Source organism: Sciurus carolinensis, chromosome 12 (assembly GCF_902686445.1).
Source record: "Sciurus carolinensis chromosome 12, mSciCar1.2, whole genome shotgun sequence".
NCBI classification, from domain to species: domain Eukaryota; kingdom Metazoa; phylum Chordata; class Mammalia; order Rodentia; family Sciuridae; genus Sciurus; species Sciurus carolinensis.
In genome coordinates, this window is record NC_062224.1 from 76,938,957 (window position 1) to 76,956,664 (window position 17,708).

Here is a 17,708-nt window from a genome sequence, read left to right on the forward strand (position 1 = left end):
GGGTTCAGTCCCCAGCACCACATAAAAATAAAACAACTCCAGTTCATTTCCTCCTACTACACTCTCACAACACTGATCACTTTTGACAGTAGTGTGAAGTTTTTCCCCCATTCATCAGGCAAGCAGTTCTGCAGCAGATACCAGCTGGGCATCCTCTAATCCAAGTAGTTCAAATACTATCTACCTGCAGATAGCATCAGATTCAACTGGTTAAGGACTCATTCCCCAAGACTGCTCACCTCCTCCATCTTTAAATGCCAGTCACAAGTTCCAGGTTGTTTTACTAATTGACCAGCTATAAATCACGGTTCCTATCACCTCCTCCTTGTGTTTGATTAATTTGCTAAAGTAGCCCACAGAATTCAGAGAAATGTGTACTAGCTTATTATAAAGGCTAGAACGAAGGACACAGATGAAGAAATGCATAGGGCAAGATATGAGGAAAGAAGCACAGAATTTCCATTCCTTCTTGGGAATGCCACCCTCTAGGAACCTCCACGTGTGCTGCTCTGTGAACTCCGTCCTTGTGGATTTTTATGGAGACGACTTTGCTTATCTAATGCTGATAGACAGGTGGGGAAACCAGCAAGGACTGTCTGTTCAGCATTTCTTCCTTCCTGGTATGGGTTAGGATCCCTTCTCAAATGAGAGTCTTATCATCTATTGTCAGACAAGGTAGTCAGAGAAAGGTAGGGAAGATTAGAGTTTCTGTGACCCATCGTAGGAAAGATAGTTTCTATGGCCTGGCTTGGGGAGGAAGTTATGAACCAGGAACCAAAATGTAATATCATAATATCATAGTCGATAATTGATTTTGTGGAGATTAGCATATAGAAATACCCTTCATTCTTTTATAGAATTATTCTCCTCCATTTTATCATAATTTTCTTGTCTTTTCCCCTGTTGATAAACATTTAAGTTGTAATAAACATTCTTAATACCTGCATCTTTGCCTATTTGAACAATCCTATTGGATTCTATAGAATAAATTCTAGGAAGTAGAACTTCTAGATCAAAGGTTTGACCATTTTATATTTTAATGGATAGTTTGGAAATGTAGAAAATGTTATATTAACTTCCTTATTTTTATAGGAAATGAACGTGGTTCTAAACTTTCAGATATTTTAGCTAGGTGACATCAACAATATATACCATTTTTTGTGATAGAAAATGTCTAGTCATGTAAAAATCTTTAAAACAATACTTTGAAACTTATATTCTTACAGTGATGGAATGGGGGGAAGATATTAAAGCAATTTCAGAAGATGAAGCTGTGATGTTGGTGAACCATCAGGCGACAGGAGATGTGTGCACACTGATGATGTGCCTGCAGGACAAAGGACGGGTAAGCCATCCTGAATGCAATAGGTGGACAAATAGAAGGGGAATGCAAGAAAGAATCAATTCAGGTATCTCACTGTGGTTTGAAACAGACCTAAACTTAACATGTATACTTTTCTTGAAAATTTAAAACATATAAAAAAGAAAAAAATAGTAATCCTAAACTACTCTAGGAGGAGAATTTGGGAACCTAACCCCTGCTCCCCCCACATAAACACACAATTAGGTGAAAGCAAAGCTGATATAATTCAAATTAAGGACTGTCTTGAGGTAGAATGGTGTATTGCCAGTTTGAGAACTGCAAATACGAAAAGAAGAAAGGAGAGTAAAATTAGCCAGTGAATTAGGTAGGTGTTCTTGGGGACCTTTAGCCAGAAGAAAAGAGGGTCATTATTACTTTGGATTTCATTTACAAAGTAGATTGAAAGGTAAATAGGAGGCTTGCTTTATTCAGTGCTACTAAGGCTATGTTTTACATTACTTTAGTTAGAAGGGTCACCTGAAACAAATAACAAATACAGTAAGATAGGCAAGCTGTATAATGAATGTGAGATCTGTGTGTCTAATTCTGTCCTAGTTTATTTTAGGGGAAATAATTCAAACTGACTGAAGAAGTAAATACTAATGTTGGTATTTTAAGCCCATTTAAATTGTAGACACTCCATACACACTGTGTATAGTTAAAATGTTTTTATAGGTTGAATCTAGTTGCTTCTTGTTTTTTGCTTGAGTCACTTTTCAACAAATTGCATTTAGTTCAAATCTGGATTTATTTAAACAAGTTATCATTGCAAAACTAAATAATAATGAATAATGAGATGATGGTGTTTATTTTACTCTATTAATTGACATAGTGACTCAGTTCTTCACTGGGCACATATCTTTTTTTTTTCTTAAATTAAAAAATTTAAAGTAATTTAATACAGTAAAGTTGATGGAGTAGTTCTTTCACTGAAAAAATAAGGCAGAGCTGTTAAATTATGTTGTTTATGGGATTTTATTAATAAGTTTTTCTAAAAGCAACACGTGAGTGTCAGTGTTCAGTTTTTTCATTATATGTGAGTTTACATAATTTGGTTCTTAGTGTTTACATTTATTATTCCCATGAAAGACCAAAGTGAAGCTCATTGCATTCTACTCTGAGGTTGTAACTTTCAGCTTTATTTAAAGTTTATAATAAGGAAAGCTATTTCCTAAGTAGGAAAGAACAATTAACCAGTTCATTAATTAGATCCTGTTTATACTCTTAATTTTTAAATTTACTTGAAATGAAGGCTTCTTCTCTCAGTATGGGAGTTAAATCATATCAGCACTGGATAATACTTTTGTGATTAAGTCATCACAGATGATTTAGGCATTATAAATAGTTTTATGTTGGCAAAAGGTATGACCTTGTGTAAACTAACGAATATTCTTTATAACAATAGAATGTATAAATTTTTTAAAAATGTCCTCTTATTTTAAACATTAACTTTTTATATTCTAACCATTAAGTTACACTCACATTTTATAAACCTGTAGTGCTTATTAATTAAATGCATGGCCTTCATTTGTTAACTTTAACCATTTTATTGTATTGATTTAATATAATTTTATAAGATCTAAAAATTGTCAGAGACCTTGTTTAGGGTAGAACAAATTTTAAATCATTAAGTCCAAATCTAAAAAATTAATTTGGTTTCATTTGTTATACAGTGATATATATATTTATGTATATGTATGTATACTCATATTCTACTTACCTACCTATGATTTAAGATTCCAACATTTGGAATCAAGATCTGTAGTTTTTCAGGTGGACTATTAGTACCTGTGTCATGTTTGTAGAAAAAGCATTAGATTTCAAATATATAGGTTTATTAAGAATGCTTAGTGCTTGGATAACTATGTTTAAAATTTGAAGACTTGGCTAGATTACAGTCAGGTTACTTCTATCCAACATTTAATTATCTCTTGCTTTTAAATATTTTAGGCTGTTGCTCAATTAATATGGTTGATGGATCATATTTTTAAGTACACAAACTTTGGAATTGTTTCTCTAATTCATGGAGACTTCTTTATAAGGCAGGTAAGTGATGAGCATTTTTTCCCCACAACAACAGTCTGAATAGTCTGGTCAGACTAATTCTTCATTATGAAAAGGTATATAACAAAGCCAGTTGTAATAGGTAGAGTCAGTTCTAGTGTTTCAGAGCCCTTCCTCTGGGTTTTTCTTCCCTAAACATTTACTTTAATCTGAATTTGAGTATGCATGAGTAATAAGATACTTATAATGCAACTACTTTAATCTCTACTACCCTCCAGTGTAGAGGATACAATTCAGTTTAATAAACATTTATCATGCACTCATCATATTCCCTGCTCTTCAACTTCTTAGCTATGTGAATTGGGCAAATTTCTTAACCAGCTCAAAGTTTCTTTATTTTTCAAATAAAATAATAGGTAGTAACCCCCCAGATAGTTGTTGTGGGGATTAAATTAAATAATATAGGTAAAGCATCAGAACAGTACTTGCTTCCCGTATAATTTTTATCATATTACCACTATCATTATCTTATCACTATTATTTTGATCTATAAGAGCCTGTTAAATGATACAGAAGATATCTTAGTTACCAGCAGAGAGATTATTACATCATCATAATCGTCATCAGTATCATCAGAAATATTTGGGGAATTTGTTTTAGGAGAAATGAGCATGTCAGATTTTTCCTGTGAACTCAGAAAAACTTTAGGATAAAATGATACTTGCATAAATTTGAAAGAATTGTTATGGATTTGATGGACAAACATGAATTGAGGAAGATCCTAAGCATGAGGAATAGTTTAGTGCAGGAGAAAGAATCATACCCTCCTATCAGGTCAACATTACATTATATTTCCCTGTACTAGTATTACAAACCTTATTTTCTCAAAACTAGAAAATCAAAAGATGATATGTAAGAGTTTTTATGTGTGCTACTGCAACACTTACTCGTTGTTTATATACTGAGCAATTTTAATCTGGATTGTGCAGTGTTCTGCACATAAGTACTTACTGAATAACTGTGGAATCAAATGAAACCTCTTCTAAGAAGAACAAATGCAGAAGAACAAATAAACTGGAAATGAGTAGAAAACTTTTAAGCTCTGTGAAAACAAATGCCATGAAACACATCCATTTTACTCCATACAGTTTTATGAACAGAATCTTTTTTTTTTCACATGCTGTCCAATTACCTAGTTCTTACCTTGGTTCTTTTTTTTTTTTTTTTTTTTTTTTGGGTGCTGGGGATCGAACCCAGAGCCTTGTGCTTACAAGGCAAGCACTCTACCGACTGCGCTATCTCCCCAGCCCCTACCTTGGTTCTTTTGAGCAGAGACAGCTGGAAGTGTGGACTGTAACCTCAGAAAGAGGTGACATTTGGGGATTGCCAGGAGGTCAAGACAGAGTAAACAGTGACTAGAACAAAGAACCTAGACTAATATCTCAGAGAAATAGTAGAACTGACAGAAGGCTTAGCAGTCTAGGGAGTCTAGTGGAAAAAGTAGCGAAGCCTTTTAGCAGCATGAGGTCTGAGGAAATTGTTGGCTTACAGTGTAGTCTAACAGTTGATCTTATTGATCATGATCCTTAAACATCAAGAAAGTGCTAAATTATCAGTGTACTTTGAGGGAATTAAAAATGAAAAATTATGTACTCCAAAATATTTTTATGGTTATTGCAATGTCAGGTTTTGTGTATGTAAGACTATATTTCAAAGTATGTGGAGATTTCCAAATTCATTTCTAAAGAGCAGCATTTTCTCCCGATAGATTAGTAATGAAAATCCATAACATTGGAGGAGGGGTGGAATAGAAAAAGTTTTAGTTTTTAAAAAATCTTTGGGACTTTGCTACTAAATGATTTTTAACAAAGTTTCCCAAGAATAGTAAAAATATTTTACAAGTATTCTTGGGAACTTAAGCTATTTTAATCATAATCAATCCAGTTCAGTAGATTAAGAAAATTTCTTCCTTGTTTTACATTTGGGATATGTTTAATTTAAAGACTGAATGTAATTCTTCTTCTTCTTCTTCTTCTTATTATTATTATTATTTGTCCTGGTGATTGACCCCAGTGGTGCTTTACCACTGAGCTACATCCCCATTCCCTTTTTATTTTTTATTTTAAGATGGAGTTGCTGAGACTGGCCTCAAACTTGGGGTCCTCCTGCCTCTCAGCCTCCCTAGTTGCTGGGATTACAGGTGTGCACCATGGCACCTGGCCTGAAAATGTACTAATTATTTTAAGGTACTTCTGTAATTATGTTGCCTGGAAATTATTAGCAAATTGATCACTCTGAAAGGAAGAACTTTTGTGACATTTAGTTGTGGGTTTTGGGCCTTCCTGTAAATTTTTCTGGATTCCTGTTTTCAGTCTTCAAGTCATCCACTTTCCTTTGTTTCCCTCACAACTACAATACAGTATGTCAGAAAATCCTTGTAACTTTGCTTTCAATTTTTTTTTTCTGTATGTACCCACTTCTCATGAATACCCCGTATTTGAATCTTATGAAACTCTCTTGCATGAACCTTTGCAGTAGTCTAACTTTTTTCTTGTTAGTCTTTTTATCAAAGGACCCAATAGATGTTTTTTCAAATTTAAATAGGATTATACCACTGCCTTATTTAAAACCCAGTTATTTCACATCTAAAACTACTTAGCCATGCACAAGACCCTTTTTACTTGGTCTCCACCTCCCTCTGCAATTTCATCTCCTAACACCGATTACCTTATTCATTTTTTCAGTCATACCAACTTTGGTACTGTTCTTTGAACATCCTGAGCTTGTTCCCATCTCTGGACCTTTGTCCTTTTTGTTCTTATTCCTTGGGATACACTTCCTCTTGTCTTCATGTGGCTTATTCCCTCCCATCATCAGCTCTTTGCTTAAATGATGCTCTCCAAAGCAGCTTTCCCTGACCTTCTTGATCCTTTCTAGCCTCTTACTCTTTACTTCCTCATACATTTTTATGGTTTGGATATGAGGTGTCCCCCAAAGCTCCTGTGTTTATGTGTGAATGTTCAGGGGTGAAAGATTGTATTGTAAGAGCTGTAACCTGATCAGTCCATCCTAGCTTGAATGAACTGGGTGGTAACTGTAGGTGGATGGGGTATATCTAGAAGAGGTGGGTCACTGGGGGTGTGCCCTGGAAGGATTCATCTTCCCTTCCATCTCTCTCTGCTTCCTAGCCACTGGAAGGTGAACTGCTTTCCTTCATTTTGCCTTCAGCCATGATGTGCTGCCTCACCTTGAGCCCAGAGCAATGGACTTGGCTATCTATGGACCGAGACCTTTGAAACCATGAGCTCCAAATAAACTTTCCCTCCTCTGAGTTGTGCTTATTGAAAATTTTGATCACAGTGACAAAAAACTGCCAAAACACACATATCACTAATTCTGATTGAGTTTACACTCCAAATTTACCACCTTCCCAAACTAGAGTACAATCTCGCTGTTTAATCCTGTCTCTAGAATCTCTGACAACACTTGGCAGATAGTAGGCATTTAGTGTGTAATCACTGAATAGGTCGATGACTGAACTTTTCCAGCAATCAGAATAAATTGCTTTTCCGGCAGAAAAAAAGGTTTGTTTGTTAAGTGCTAATAAATTTTTCCCTTTTTACCAAAAAGGGAAAAAGGGAAATAAGTGGGGCAGGGGAAATGACTCTTCTCTTCTATGATTGGATTTGAATTTAGCATGATTGTTTTAATTTAATCTTGTAGCATTTAAATTTCAGATATAACTGTCCTTACTATTTGTGTATATCTTCTAGGGAAAATCTCATCGTGACCAACAGCTGCTGCTTCTCAAGAAGCACCTAGAAAATAATTATAGGAGCAGAGATCGAAAATGGATTGTTTTGTTTCCCGAAGGGGGCTTCCTCAGAAAGAGGCGAGAAACAAGTCAGGCATATGCCAAGAAAAATAACTTGCCATTTCTTACACATGTCACTTTGCCAAGATTTGGTGCAACAAAAATTATTTTGAGTGTACTTGTAGCACGACAGGAAAATGGAAGTCCAGCAGGAGGCGATGCTAAAGAATTAGGTATGATTTTTTTTTTTTTTTTTTTTAAATGGTGCTGGTGATTGTACCCAGGTCCTTATGCATGGGAGGCAAGCACTGATATCCCTAGCCCTGGCAGGATGGATTTTAGCATTTCCTGTTCAAATTAAAGGGTTTTCTGGAGTTCCAGAAGATATAGGGTTTTTTTTTTTTTTTTTTTTGTAATTTTTGTCAAATAAAACTAATACTGGGGTAGAAGATGAAACTATAATTTTTTTGATGTTTCTATTTATAAAAACAGTATATGTTTACCATTTTTGTTCAAGTAATACTGAAATATATGTAAAGTTAAGGTGTTTTTCCCTTGCCCTACTTATCTTTATTCCTAGATTGGAATAGGTAGGTTAAAAGATATAGTTATATAAATGACTTGTTTGAAAAAACTAATCATAGCACATACATATAAAAGTGATAACTATATATAATTTTTCATATGTCAAATATAGAAAATTTTGTTTGCTTTTAATAGAAGATAAATTTAACATAGTTGGGCAGCATTTATTAAGACCCTTAAAGTATTAATAAATGACTCAGTTATTCCACTGCAAATAACACTTACCAAAAGGAAATAATCTGAAGTACAGGCGAAGAAATTTATCACAGAATTGTTTAAAATAGCAAAAAAATTGGAAATAGAAGATAATCATCATATATCCATACATTGGAGACTACAGCACAGCCATTATATACTGACTTGTCCACATGCTCATGGTATACTGTTAGTAGGATGGTGGGAAACATACAACTCTGAAACTTGAGCATGAGCTCACGTCTATTATCAATTATCAGTAGGAAATATGTGAAAAGAAAGATACCAAATGTTGGCAGTGATTGTTTTTCTAGGGTGTAAACTTATGGATTATTTTCCCCATTCCTTAATCCTTTCCTGTATTTTCCAATTTTTAAATAATGAGTATGTATTACTTTTATGGCCAAGTTGAAAAGATACAATCATTTTGGAGGTAACTTGGCAGATTGTGAAGTTTTACAGAAGGTATTTGTACCAACAACATGACAACTATCTTGAGCAAGTTAATCTAAGCTACTACTACTGTGAAAATTTGGTGACAAATTATAAATTTAAAAGCTGAGAGAAATTTACTAGGTCTGTTTCCTTAGTAGTGATTTGCTATTCTTTTACTATTCTTTAAATAAAATGAAAACTGAAATGAGTGACTCTCAGAAATGTGAGCAGATGTAGAAATAATGCCCATGAGATTGCACTGAATTTTCCTTTCTTTTTTTTTTTTTTCTCCCCCAAGCAGCTGCTTGGCAGTCTGCTTTCTTAATCTTTCATCATCTATTAAAAAGACAAATTGAAAGAGTCTTTTAATAGGAAAGGATAGTTCAGAATAGCTTCACTGCTGGAAAGACATAGTGGCAGTGTCAGCCAAGCCCAAACTGGAAGGCCAAGGTCTTCCAAACAGGATTAATTGAAACAAGTAATATTGCTGTTTAAATAGTGAACCTGGTCAGAACCCTGTGGTAGTCGAGATCTTGAAGGAAGGGCCAATTGTCATACCTAGAAGCAAAGAAAGATGGTTTTCCTTTTGGAGAGGTAAAGTTTCTGTTTAAAACCAAAGTAATTTATTATTTATCCTACCTTAGTTAAATTTTTTTTTTCTAGCCATTTAGGAAAGATTAGTAGACCAAAAAACTAGTTTTACCTGTATTTTACTATTTTCTTCTCTGTTTTGCATTTATTTATATTTTGCATTTTATTTTTCTTAGTTTTATATTTGCTAGTATTTTATCCACTGTAAATACAAACCATGCCTCTGTGTGTTTTAATACATGATCCATGCACACATATCAAAATTAATTTTAAAAGGATTAGCATATGTGTTTATTAAACGATTAACATATTAGACTGAACTCTGGTATCTATTATTTTTTACAAAAAATTTTTTTACAAATTTCCCCACCTTCAGAATGTTGTTCTAAATTCTTTAAAGAATTTAAGGGATATGTATGCATGCACACACACATCACTGATTTCTAATGCATATATTTGGACTTAGGCTTGAAAATGAGGATATTTTTCTTCTTTTTTTTTTAGGGATTCTTAGATACTTCAAACATAGAACAGACCTTTACACTTTAAAATCTAACATTCTCTGAGGATTTCCCTCTCCATTCTTGCTCAGTTTTGTACTCCATGCTGGGAATAAAAACAGTATAAAGAGGACCAAATTAAATAGAGCTTCCCCATCCCTACTCTTCAACAGTAGTTATCTACTATCTCTTCCAAAAGACCAGGAGAATTTATTGCTTTATTTGCCTGTAACTTTTGCTAAAATTGGGGGAGCAACAATTGACAATAATGTATGTCTAAAAATTGTATGTCTTAAGTATTCTTAATTTTAATGCCATATTCTTAGGTTTATTAATATCTCCCAAGTATTGCAAATCTCGCTATTTGCATTATAATTATATTTAGTGAATAGTTTTGTTTTGAAGTCTATTTTTCATTTTTGTGATGTCATACTTTAACTTCTGACCTTTTCATAGACCAATTCTTTTATAGAATTGATAAAATATAAATAAGACTTTAAGAGTGCATAATTATACTGAATATTTGAATCATGTGTGTGCAGTAAATAATAGTGCTCAGTTATTTGTTTTGAAATTCATCCATTTTATAGCACAATAAGAAATCCTTAATTTTTTCCTAATGGTATTATAGAATAGTAGCACCAAAGTTTATCCTGTCTTCTTAAAGCAAAGGGTATATTCATAAACTTTACACTTATCAAGTAATCAATACTGTGTTATTTACTGAGATAATATGAAAAGCAATCCAACCTTAAGTAATTTTTTAATTTGTTCTCAGAGAGCAAATCAAAAGGCCTTCAATGGATAATAGATACAACCATAGCTTATCCCAAAGCTGAACCTATAGATATTCAAACTTGGATCCTTGGATACAGGAAACCAACAGTCACACATGTCCATTACAGGTAAGAACTCTATATTAGTATTCAGTATATATCCAAAAGAATGACCTCAGAACAGTATAAATGTTTAATATTTTTAACCATACAGTGGAAATAGTTGGCATAGTTTGTGTTTACAGGGAATAAAAAGCATTCCAATACTGACTTTTGAATATGAAAAATATCACTTCAAGTAGTTATTTTCACTGAGTAATACAAATCTCTACAAATGATGTTCCAAAGGCACTTTGATTACTCAATTACCTGACTTCCTTGAATAAAAGTAACTGAAAGGGCAAACATCAAAGAAAAATATGTAATCACTTGAGTTAGGTAGGTATGTATTAATAGAAATGGAATTTGTTTTGAAATCATTAATCCAAATAAGATATTTTGAATGATTAAACTAATAATTTAATATGGTATACATTTTAAGTATTTTGGTATGCCTATACCATTTGCATAAACAACAGCAAAAATGTTGAATATTCTATGTCTTGAGATTTTTTTTAATGTAGTTTTTTGGGGAAAGCTTCACGTAAATGTGTAAAGGTATTTTTATCAAAGCATGGCACTTATAAGGACTGAATAGAGTTGATCACTTTATAGTTCATTTAGCTTTACTCTCCTTGTCAGGGACTTCAACCCATGACAACTAACTTACAAATGTGAGGAATGGGTCCCAAGAAAGATCACAGTGGCCATAAAGGGCCCCTCATGATAACAGGAAAATTGCTTGAATTACATACCCATTGATAATAGGTAGCATTTTTTAAAATGTGTAAACCATCAGCATTCCATAAATGTAAATATAAAGCTGAGAGAATTTGAAACTTAAATTTTGCAACTTAAAATTAAATATTATAGTTTGGGTTTTTGATGTGTATGGGATAACTATAAAATTATAGTTGATTCTAGTGAGTGACTTAATTGCCCAATTAGAAAGTTCATGTGTAAGGTTTAAGTATAATTCTCAATGGTTTTTCTAACTCCATTCCACAAATGTTATATGTTTTATTTAAGTTATTGACTACTTCTATACAAGGTGATGTACTAGGCCCTGGAAGAATTTCTCTAGGAATAATTTTATTTCATATATGAAATACATCTAGCCTACAGTAAGTTTTTTAAGTTTATAATCTATCGACAAAGGTCATTGTTAATGCCCAAACAAGGATGTGTGTATTGGATACAGGTAGATTGTATCTCCATTGATAGATATAGATATCCTAGCAGATCATACCCAGAAAGAACTAAATCAAATAAGAAAACATTCTATTATTTGAGCATTCTGTTATAGTTGACCCTGTTTTTCTGTTTTTAATCACTAAATAGAGGAAATTTCGTTTATAGACAATCAGAACAAAATGAGAATCATATGGGATCTTAGAAATTTAAGAATTGGTCTGTTTTTTAGAAAAATTAACAGGAACAAGAATAAGGTTCTTAAATTCACTTGAAGCAGAGGTTCTTAACTCTGGATCTAATGGATGGACCTCAGATAATTCTAACCAAGTCTGTATGCAAAATTTTATGATTTTATTTATGTTGTACTTTCTACAGAGCAGGTTCATTACTTTAACTTTATTCTCAAAATCATCCATGATCTTAGAAAAGAAAAAATTTAAAAAACCTGACCTAAATAATAAAATCAAAGTACAGATAGAAGATAAGGAACTATTAGTTTGATATAGAAAAATACTTTATTACCAGATGTAAAAATAGTAAAGAATAGTTCATTGTGTTAGGTTAGTAGAGATTTAATTATAGTATAGAATCATATTCTGTCTACTAAAATGCACAGTATGCCTGATTTTTTATGGGTATATACATATCCTGGAAGCCTTGTTGGGACTGGTGAGGAGATATACTTTCCTTTTCTTCCCAGAAATTTATAAGAGATCATTGTCTGGCTAGAATTAAGGAAGGGGGAACAACCTGTGTTCCAGTAGGAAAGGGAGAGCAAATGAAAGGGGGAAGAGAAAACAGAGATGTCTGGTGTCAGCACAGTACTGAGGTTTTGCAGGAGATTGTGAGAAGGGATGTGGGCCATGTCCTTAGCTCTCAGGAATTAGGCTCTATCAACCCTAGGCTGTCTTCATGTTGTTGGTGTCAATCAGGGCACCATTGGAGATGGGAAGAGATTGGTTTTAGTTCATATTCTCTTTTTGGTTATTATTTTTTAAAATATTAATCAAGGTTGAGATGTTTTCAATTAGAATAAAAGTTTTAAAATGCAACATTAGTAATCATATATGAATATATATGTATATATATATATTTTGTGTGTGTAAACAAAGAAAACCCAGGACCAGAAGAATTCTCTGCTGAGTTCTACCAAACCTTTAAAGAACTAACACCAGCCTTTCTCAATTTATTCCTTGAAATTCAAAGGGAAGGAAACAGTGCCAAATGCATTCAGTGAAGCCAGTATAACCCCAATACCAAAACCAAAGACACATCAAGGGAAGAAAAATATAGGCCAATATCCCTGATGAACATAGATACAGAAACCCTTAATAAAATATTAGCAAACTGCATTCAAAAACACATCAAGAAAATAACTCACCATTAACAAGTGAATTTCATCCCAGGGATGCAAGATTGTTTCAACATAATGCAAATCAAAAAACATAATTGGCCGCTTAAGTAGAATTAAGGACAAGAATCACATGATCATCTCAATTGATACAGAAAAGGCCTTTGATAAAATCCAGCATCCATTCATGTTAAAAATGTTGAAGAAGCTAGGGATAGAAAGAACTTATCTTACATTATATTACCTTACATTATGACAAACTCAAAGCTAATATCACACTGAATGGAGAAAAACTGAAAGCATTTGGTCTAAAATTAGGAACAAAACAAAGATGTCCTCTCTTACCACTTCTACTCAATATAATTCTCTAAACACTAACCAGAGCAATCAGACAAGAGAAGAAAATTAAAGGGATACAAATAGAAAAAGAAGTCAAACTATCACCATTTGACATATTTGCTTCAAGTTTTTTTTTTAACAAAAGAAATTGGTATTTCAAGCTAATGAGATAAAAATCAAAGATGATGACTTTGACATACACATAGGAAAAAGTGATCTCTTATGTACTGGTAATGAGATTGTAATCTGCTGACTACATTTTGAGAACTATTTGACTATACCCATTAAGGTGAAAGTGCACAGGCTCAATGATTTAGCAGTTCAACTGCCGGGCACACACATATTCTACATTAGTTTGGAGAGTATTATAAAATTACATCTATGTTGGGTGCAGGCCATAATCCCAACAGCTCTGGAGGCTGAGACAGAAGGATTGCAAGTTCAAAACCAGCCTCTGCAACAGCAAGATGCTAAGCAACTCAGTGAAACCATATCTCTAAATAAAATACAAAACAGGGCTGGGGATGTGGCTCAGTGGTTGAGTGACCCTGGGTTCAGTCCCCGGTACCCCCCACAAATTACATCTGCATAGTGTGAGTAGTAGTCAAAGAGATAAAGAGAAAACATTTATGAGATATTACCAGTACTTAAAAATAGTGTAATATTTAGTGTAACATTTTATGTCTAAACCTAGGTCTGTTTATGATTACTATCTGTTAAACTAATTCTAATATTTAGAGTATAACATTTAGTATAACATTTTTTTATCTAGATCCATATCTATTTATGATTAATATATTACTTGGTTTTCTCTTATGCTTTTACCTTTACTGCATAAAAATAGCAAAATAAAAAAGTCAGAAGTTTTAGGGGATATAATTTCAGAAATAGTCATGCCTCTAAAACATTTTTTTTGTAGAAAATTTCAAACCTGTAAATGAAACCCCATATACCCATCACTCCCCTTATCAATTTATGGTCAATGTTGCTTCTTCTGTATTATTTCCCAGACCCCACTGAATTATTCAGAAGCAAGTCTCAGACATTTCATTTCATTTATAAATATTTCACTTTGTATTATCCAAAATATAAAAACACAAAAGACCTGAATACATGAAAAGACTGTGTTTCTAGAGGAGATGACTCAAAATTATAAATAAACCTATAAATTTAATATAATTTCAGTGAGAATCTAGTATGGTTTTTTCAGGAAATTTGATAAAAGCTTTAAAATTCATTTGAACAAGTAAAGATAAATGAATAACTGAAATAGTTTTGTAGTAATATAAGTGTAAACAGTTCCAGAGAAACAGAACCAATAAGATATATAGAGAAAGAGACTTATCACTAAGGTTGGATCTTGTGGTTATAGATGCAGAGAAGTACCACAGTCTTGCAGTCTGCAGTCTGGAGGCCCAGGAAAGTGAGTAGTGTGGTTCCAGTCCAAGTCCAAAAGCCTGAGAACCAAGGGAGCCAGTGTTCTAAGTCCTGTTCCAAATCTGAGCAGAGTTTGAAACCTTCAAACCAGGGTGTTGATAGTGCATCAGTCCTGGTCTGAGTATGAAGACTTGAGAACAGGAACTGACTGGATAGGTCCTGGGCTCTCAGGAAGCCCAAGAGCGAGGCTTAGCCATGACAGCCCTCACATATAAAGAGCCAAGAGTATAGCAGATACAGTCAATTTGTTGAGATATTATTAGTGTATGAATCTTTTTTTTAAATTTTTTAAGCCATAAGTGATTTGGAGGACTTTATAATTTGCTGCATGAGGGGGAATAAACACTGGAAATGAAGAGCTCTTTCCCTACCTCCTCCCTCTTGGGGGTTCACCATATCTTTTTCATTTTTAAGTCTCTTTGAGGTCTAATAAAGTATCATTGGAATTTAAAATACTTTTTATTTTCTAATTTAATTTATTGTATTGGGAATTTTATGCCCTCAAATACAAAATGCATTAGTACTTAAGTTTTAATTGAATGATGACTATACTTAACTACCACTGATGTTTATCTTTTAGCTCTTTAAAGTCATTGAATTTGAAAAATGGAAGAACTTCCTAGGTATTTTTGTCTAACCTTTTCACTTAACTTACTCTTAAAAATTGGTGGAAAAAATATATATACCAGAAAAAAATAAGTGTGTGTGTGTGTGTGTGTGTGTGTGTGTGTGTGTGTGTAAAGAAAGAATGATAAAGGCAGGCAAATGTGGGAAATATCAATATTGAGGGAATCTTCAGTTAAGCATACATGTGAATTCTTTGTGTTATTTTTATAGTTTTTCTTTGAGACAAACTATTTTAAAATAAAAAGTTTTTATAGACACATGGAAAGCGTAATCATGATTCTCTTAAGCAAATATACCATGTTTTGCTTAGTGGATGACTCCCTTCCATTCACTCAACAAGCATTTGTTAAGCATCTTACAATATCTCAAGGGATACAAAACAGATATAATAAATTCCAATTCTAAGCAATGTCATCTCATTGATTATATCCTTAAGTGGCTTCTCAGTTTGCTGTTGCTATAACTGTTGCAAGGCCTGCTGAAGGGAAGGGGGCTCAGTTATCCCTGACTGTGAAGGAAAGTAGTGGCCTTGGTGCCGAGTGTTTACCATCTCCCTATCTACATAGACTTCAAGGTCATTCAAAATGATTTCTATTATAAGTGTAGGTTTGCTACCTTCAGAGTTTTTGAAAATGTTAGTTTATCCCCTGTATTTAAAGTAGGTAAAAGTTTTAATATCTGAGTTTCTATTTTCAGATACCTGAGTGGTTTTTTTAAAAAAAGCCTTTCTAATGGTTTTAGAGGAAATTATAACTATTGTATTGTGGTATATTGAGGATTAGGCCTGAGCAGTTTACCTCGGGATAATGACTCAAAGTAAAACTTCTGGGAATTGAATGCTGGGAGATATTCTAATGTGTTAAATTTGACAGTGTCTGTTCTTGTCCTTTAATCTGTTTTTGGTAACAAGCAGTTTGGGAATTTCTGAGTTACTCTTGTTGTACTCACCCTGATAGGTCAGTTAGCTGCCCATGGTATTGATGGATGTTTTCAGATGGCACCTCACAAAATTTTACCCTGTCAGATTACTGAATAACAGTTTAATTCAATTCAACAAACCTGAGTTCCCAGTAAGGACCAGGCACTGATTTCTACATAGGATACACAAAGTCTGATAACAAAAACAGACATAAAAAAATAAATAGAACATAAACTAATAAGTATAGTCATGGATACAGTTACAAAGGACAGAGCTGACACCAAGAAGGAAATATTAACTACCTAGAGAGGAGAAGGAAAGACATGAAAGAGAAAATGGTGTAAGAGCCAGATCCTTATTTTCTGTAGTAGGAAGTCAGTGAATAAAGTTAATGGAATAATCTGGAAATAGCGATATTCACATATTGTAAAAATCTGCATGCAAGTAAATAGCAAAAGAAATAGTTGGAATGGGTTCCGTGGAATCTGAGGAGGGAAAGCACAGTGCTATTATTTTTCATTGCCTACTATAGTACACTTTGACTTTTGAAAACTATATGCATCCATTGCTTAGCTAAAAATTTGTTTTCAATTTAATTCTACTTAATCCTTTGGGCCAAACTGAAGTAGTAATTTATGAATTTATCATGTGTCATAAGATAAGTGAACATGGACATTTCTTCATTTAAAAATTCACATGACAGTTTTTTAGACTATACAACACTTATCATATTCCTCATTGCTTATTTTCCTCATCTGTCTGCTAGATTTATTAGCCTTTTGAAAGCAGGAATTGTTTATCTCAGAAATTCCCTTAGTTCTTAATTCCTTACATGTAGTTGACATAATTGAATTGAGGGTTTAGTCATGTTTGTTGGCTCACATTTTGGTATCGTGGTGGCTTAAAAATTCAAATGTTCTAACTAATATATAGAGTGCCATCTGCTAAGCATTATTTTATATCTTTTTTTTAAAGTGTAATTTCATCTAGTGCTCTTAAGTCGGATTCTATGGATTTTGATAGAATACCCTATTTAAGAGCACAGTCTAGTTTATTGATAATAAGAATTTTTGTTTCTTAAAAAATGATGAGCTGATTTCTCATTGGGATAGCTATTGGTTTATAAAGGTTTATTTCTGATATGTATAGGTTTGTTTATTTTGATCCCACAACAACTGCTCTTATTTGATTCCAAGAAGACTGTTATTTAATGCATTTGATCTTTTGCCATATTAGGGGATTACTCATTTTAATATTTTAATCCCATGGTAACCAAACAGTCAGAGTAATAGAAGTGATTGCTGTTGAGAGCAGGCATTTGGTCTGTCCTCCTGGTGTCTCTTAGTCAAGGGACTATCAAGCTATTCTGGGCTGTTGGTAGAATAGGTTGTCAGTCCAAACACAGGCCTACCCCCATACTATCTCCATTTAAAGTAATAGATCTTTTGGCATTCTCACCATGTGCTTAAAGAGTTCATT

At 33.3% G+C, this 17,708-nt stretch overlaps 1 protein-coding gene across 5 annotated transcripts in view; it reads left to right on the forward strand.

Annotated features, from left to right (window-relative positions):
* Lpgat1 (lysophosphatidylglycerol acyltransferase 1) overlaps positions 1-17,708 on the forward strand; it is a 99,716-nt gene that overhangs the window by 66,708 nt on the left and 15,300 nt on the right. For all 5 annotated transcript variants that reach the window (XM_047520569.1, XM_047520567.1, XM_047520568.1 and 2 more), the window contains 4 exons: positions 1,227-1,345; positions 3,314-3,409; positions 7,141-7,414; positions 10,266-10,392. In XM_047520569.1, the coding sequence (XP_047376525.1) occupies positions 1,227-1,345; positions 3,314-3,409; positions 7,141-7,414; positions 10,266-10,392 (616 nt within the window). The remainder of the gene's footprint in view (positions 1-1,226; positions 1,346-3,313; positions 3,410-7,140; positions 7,415-10,265; positions 10,393-17,708) is intronic.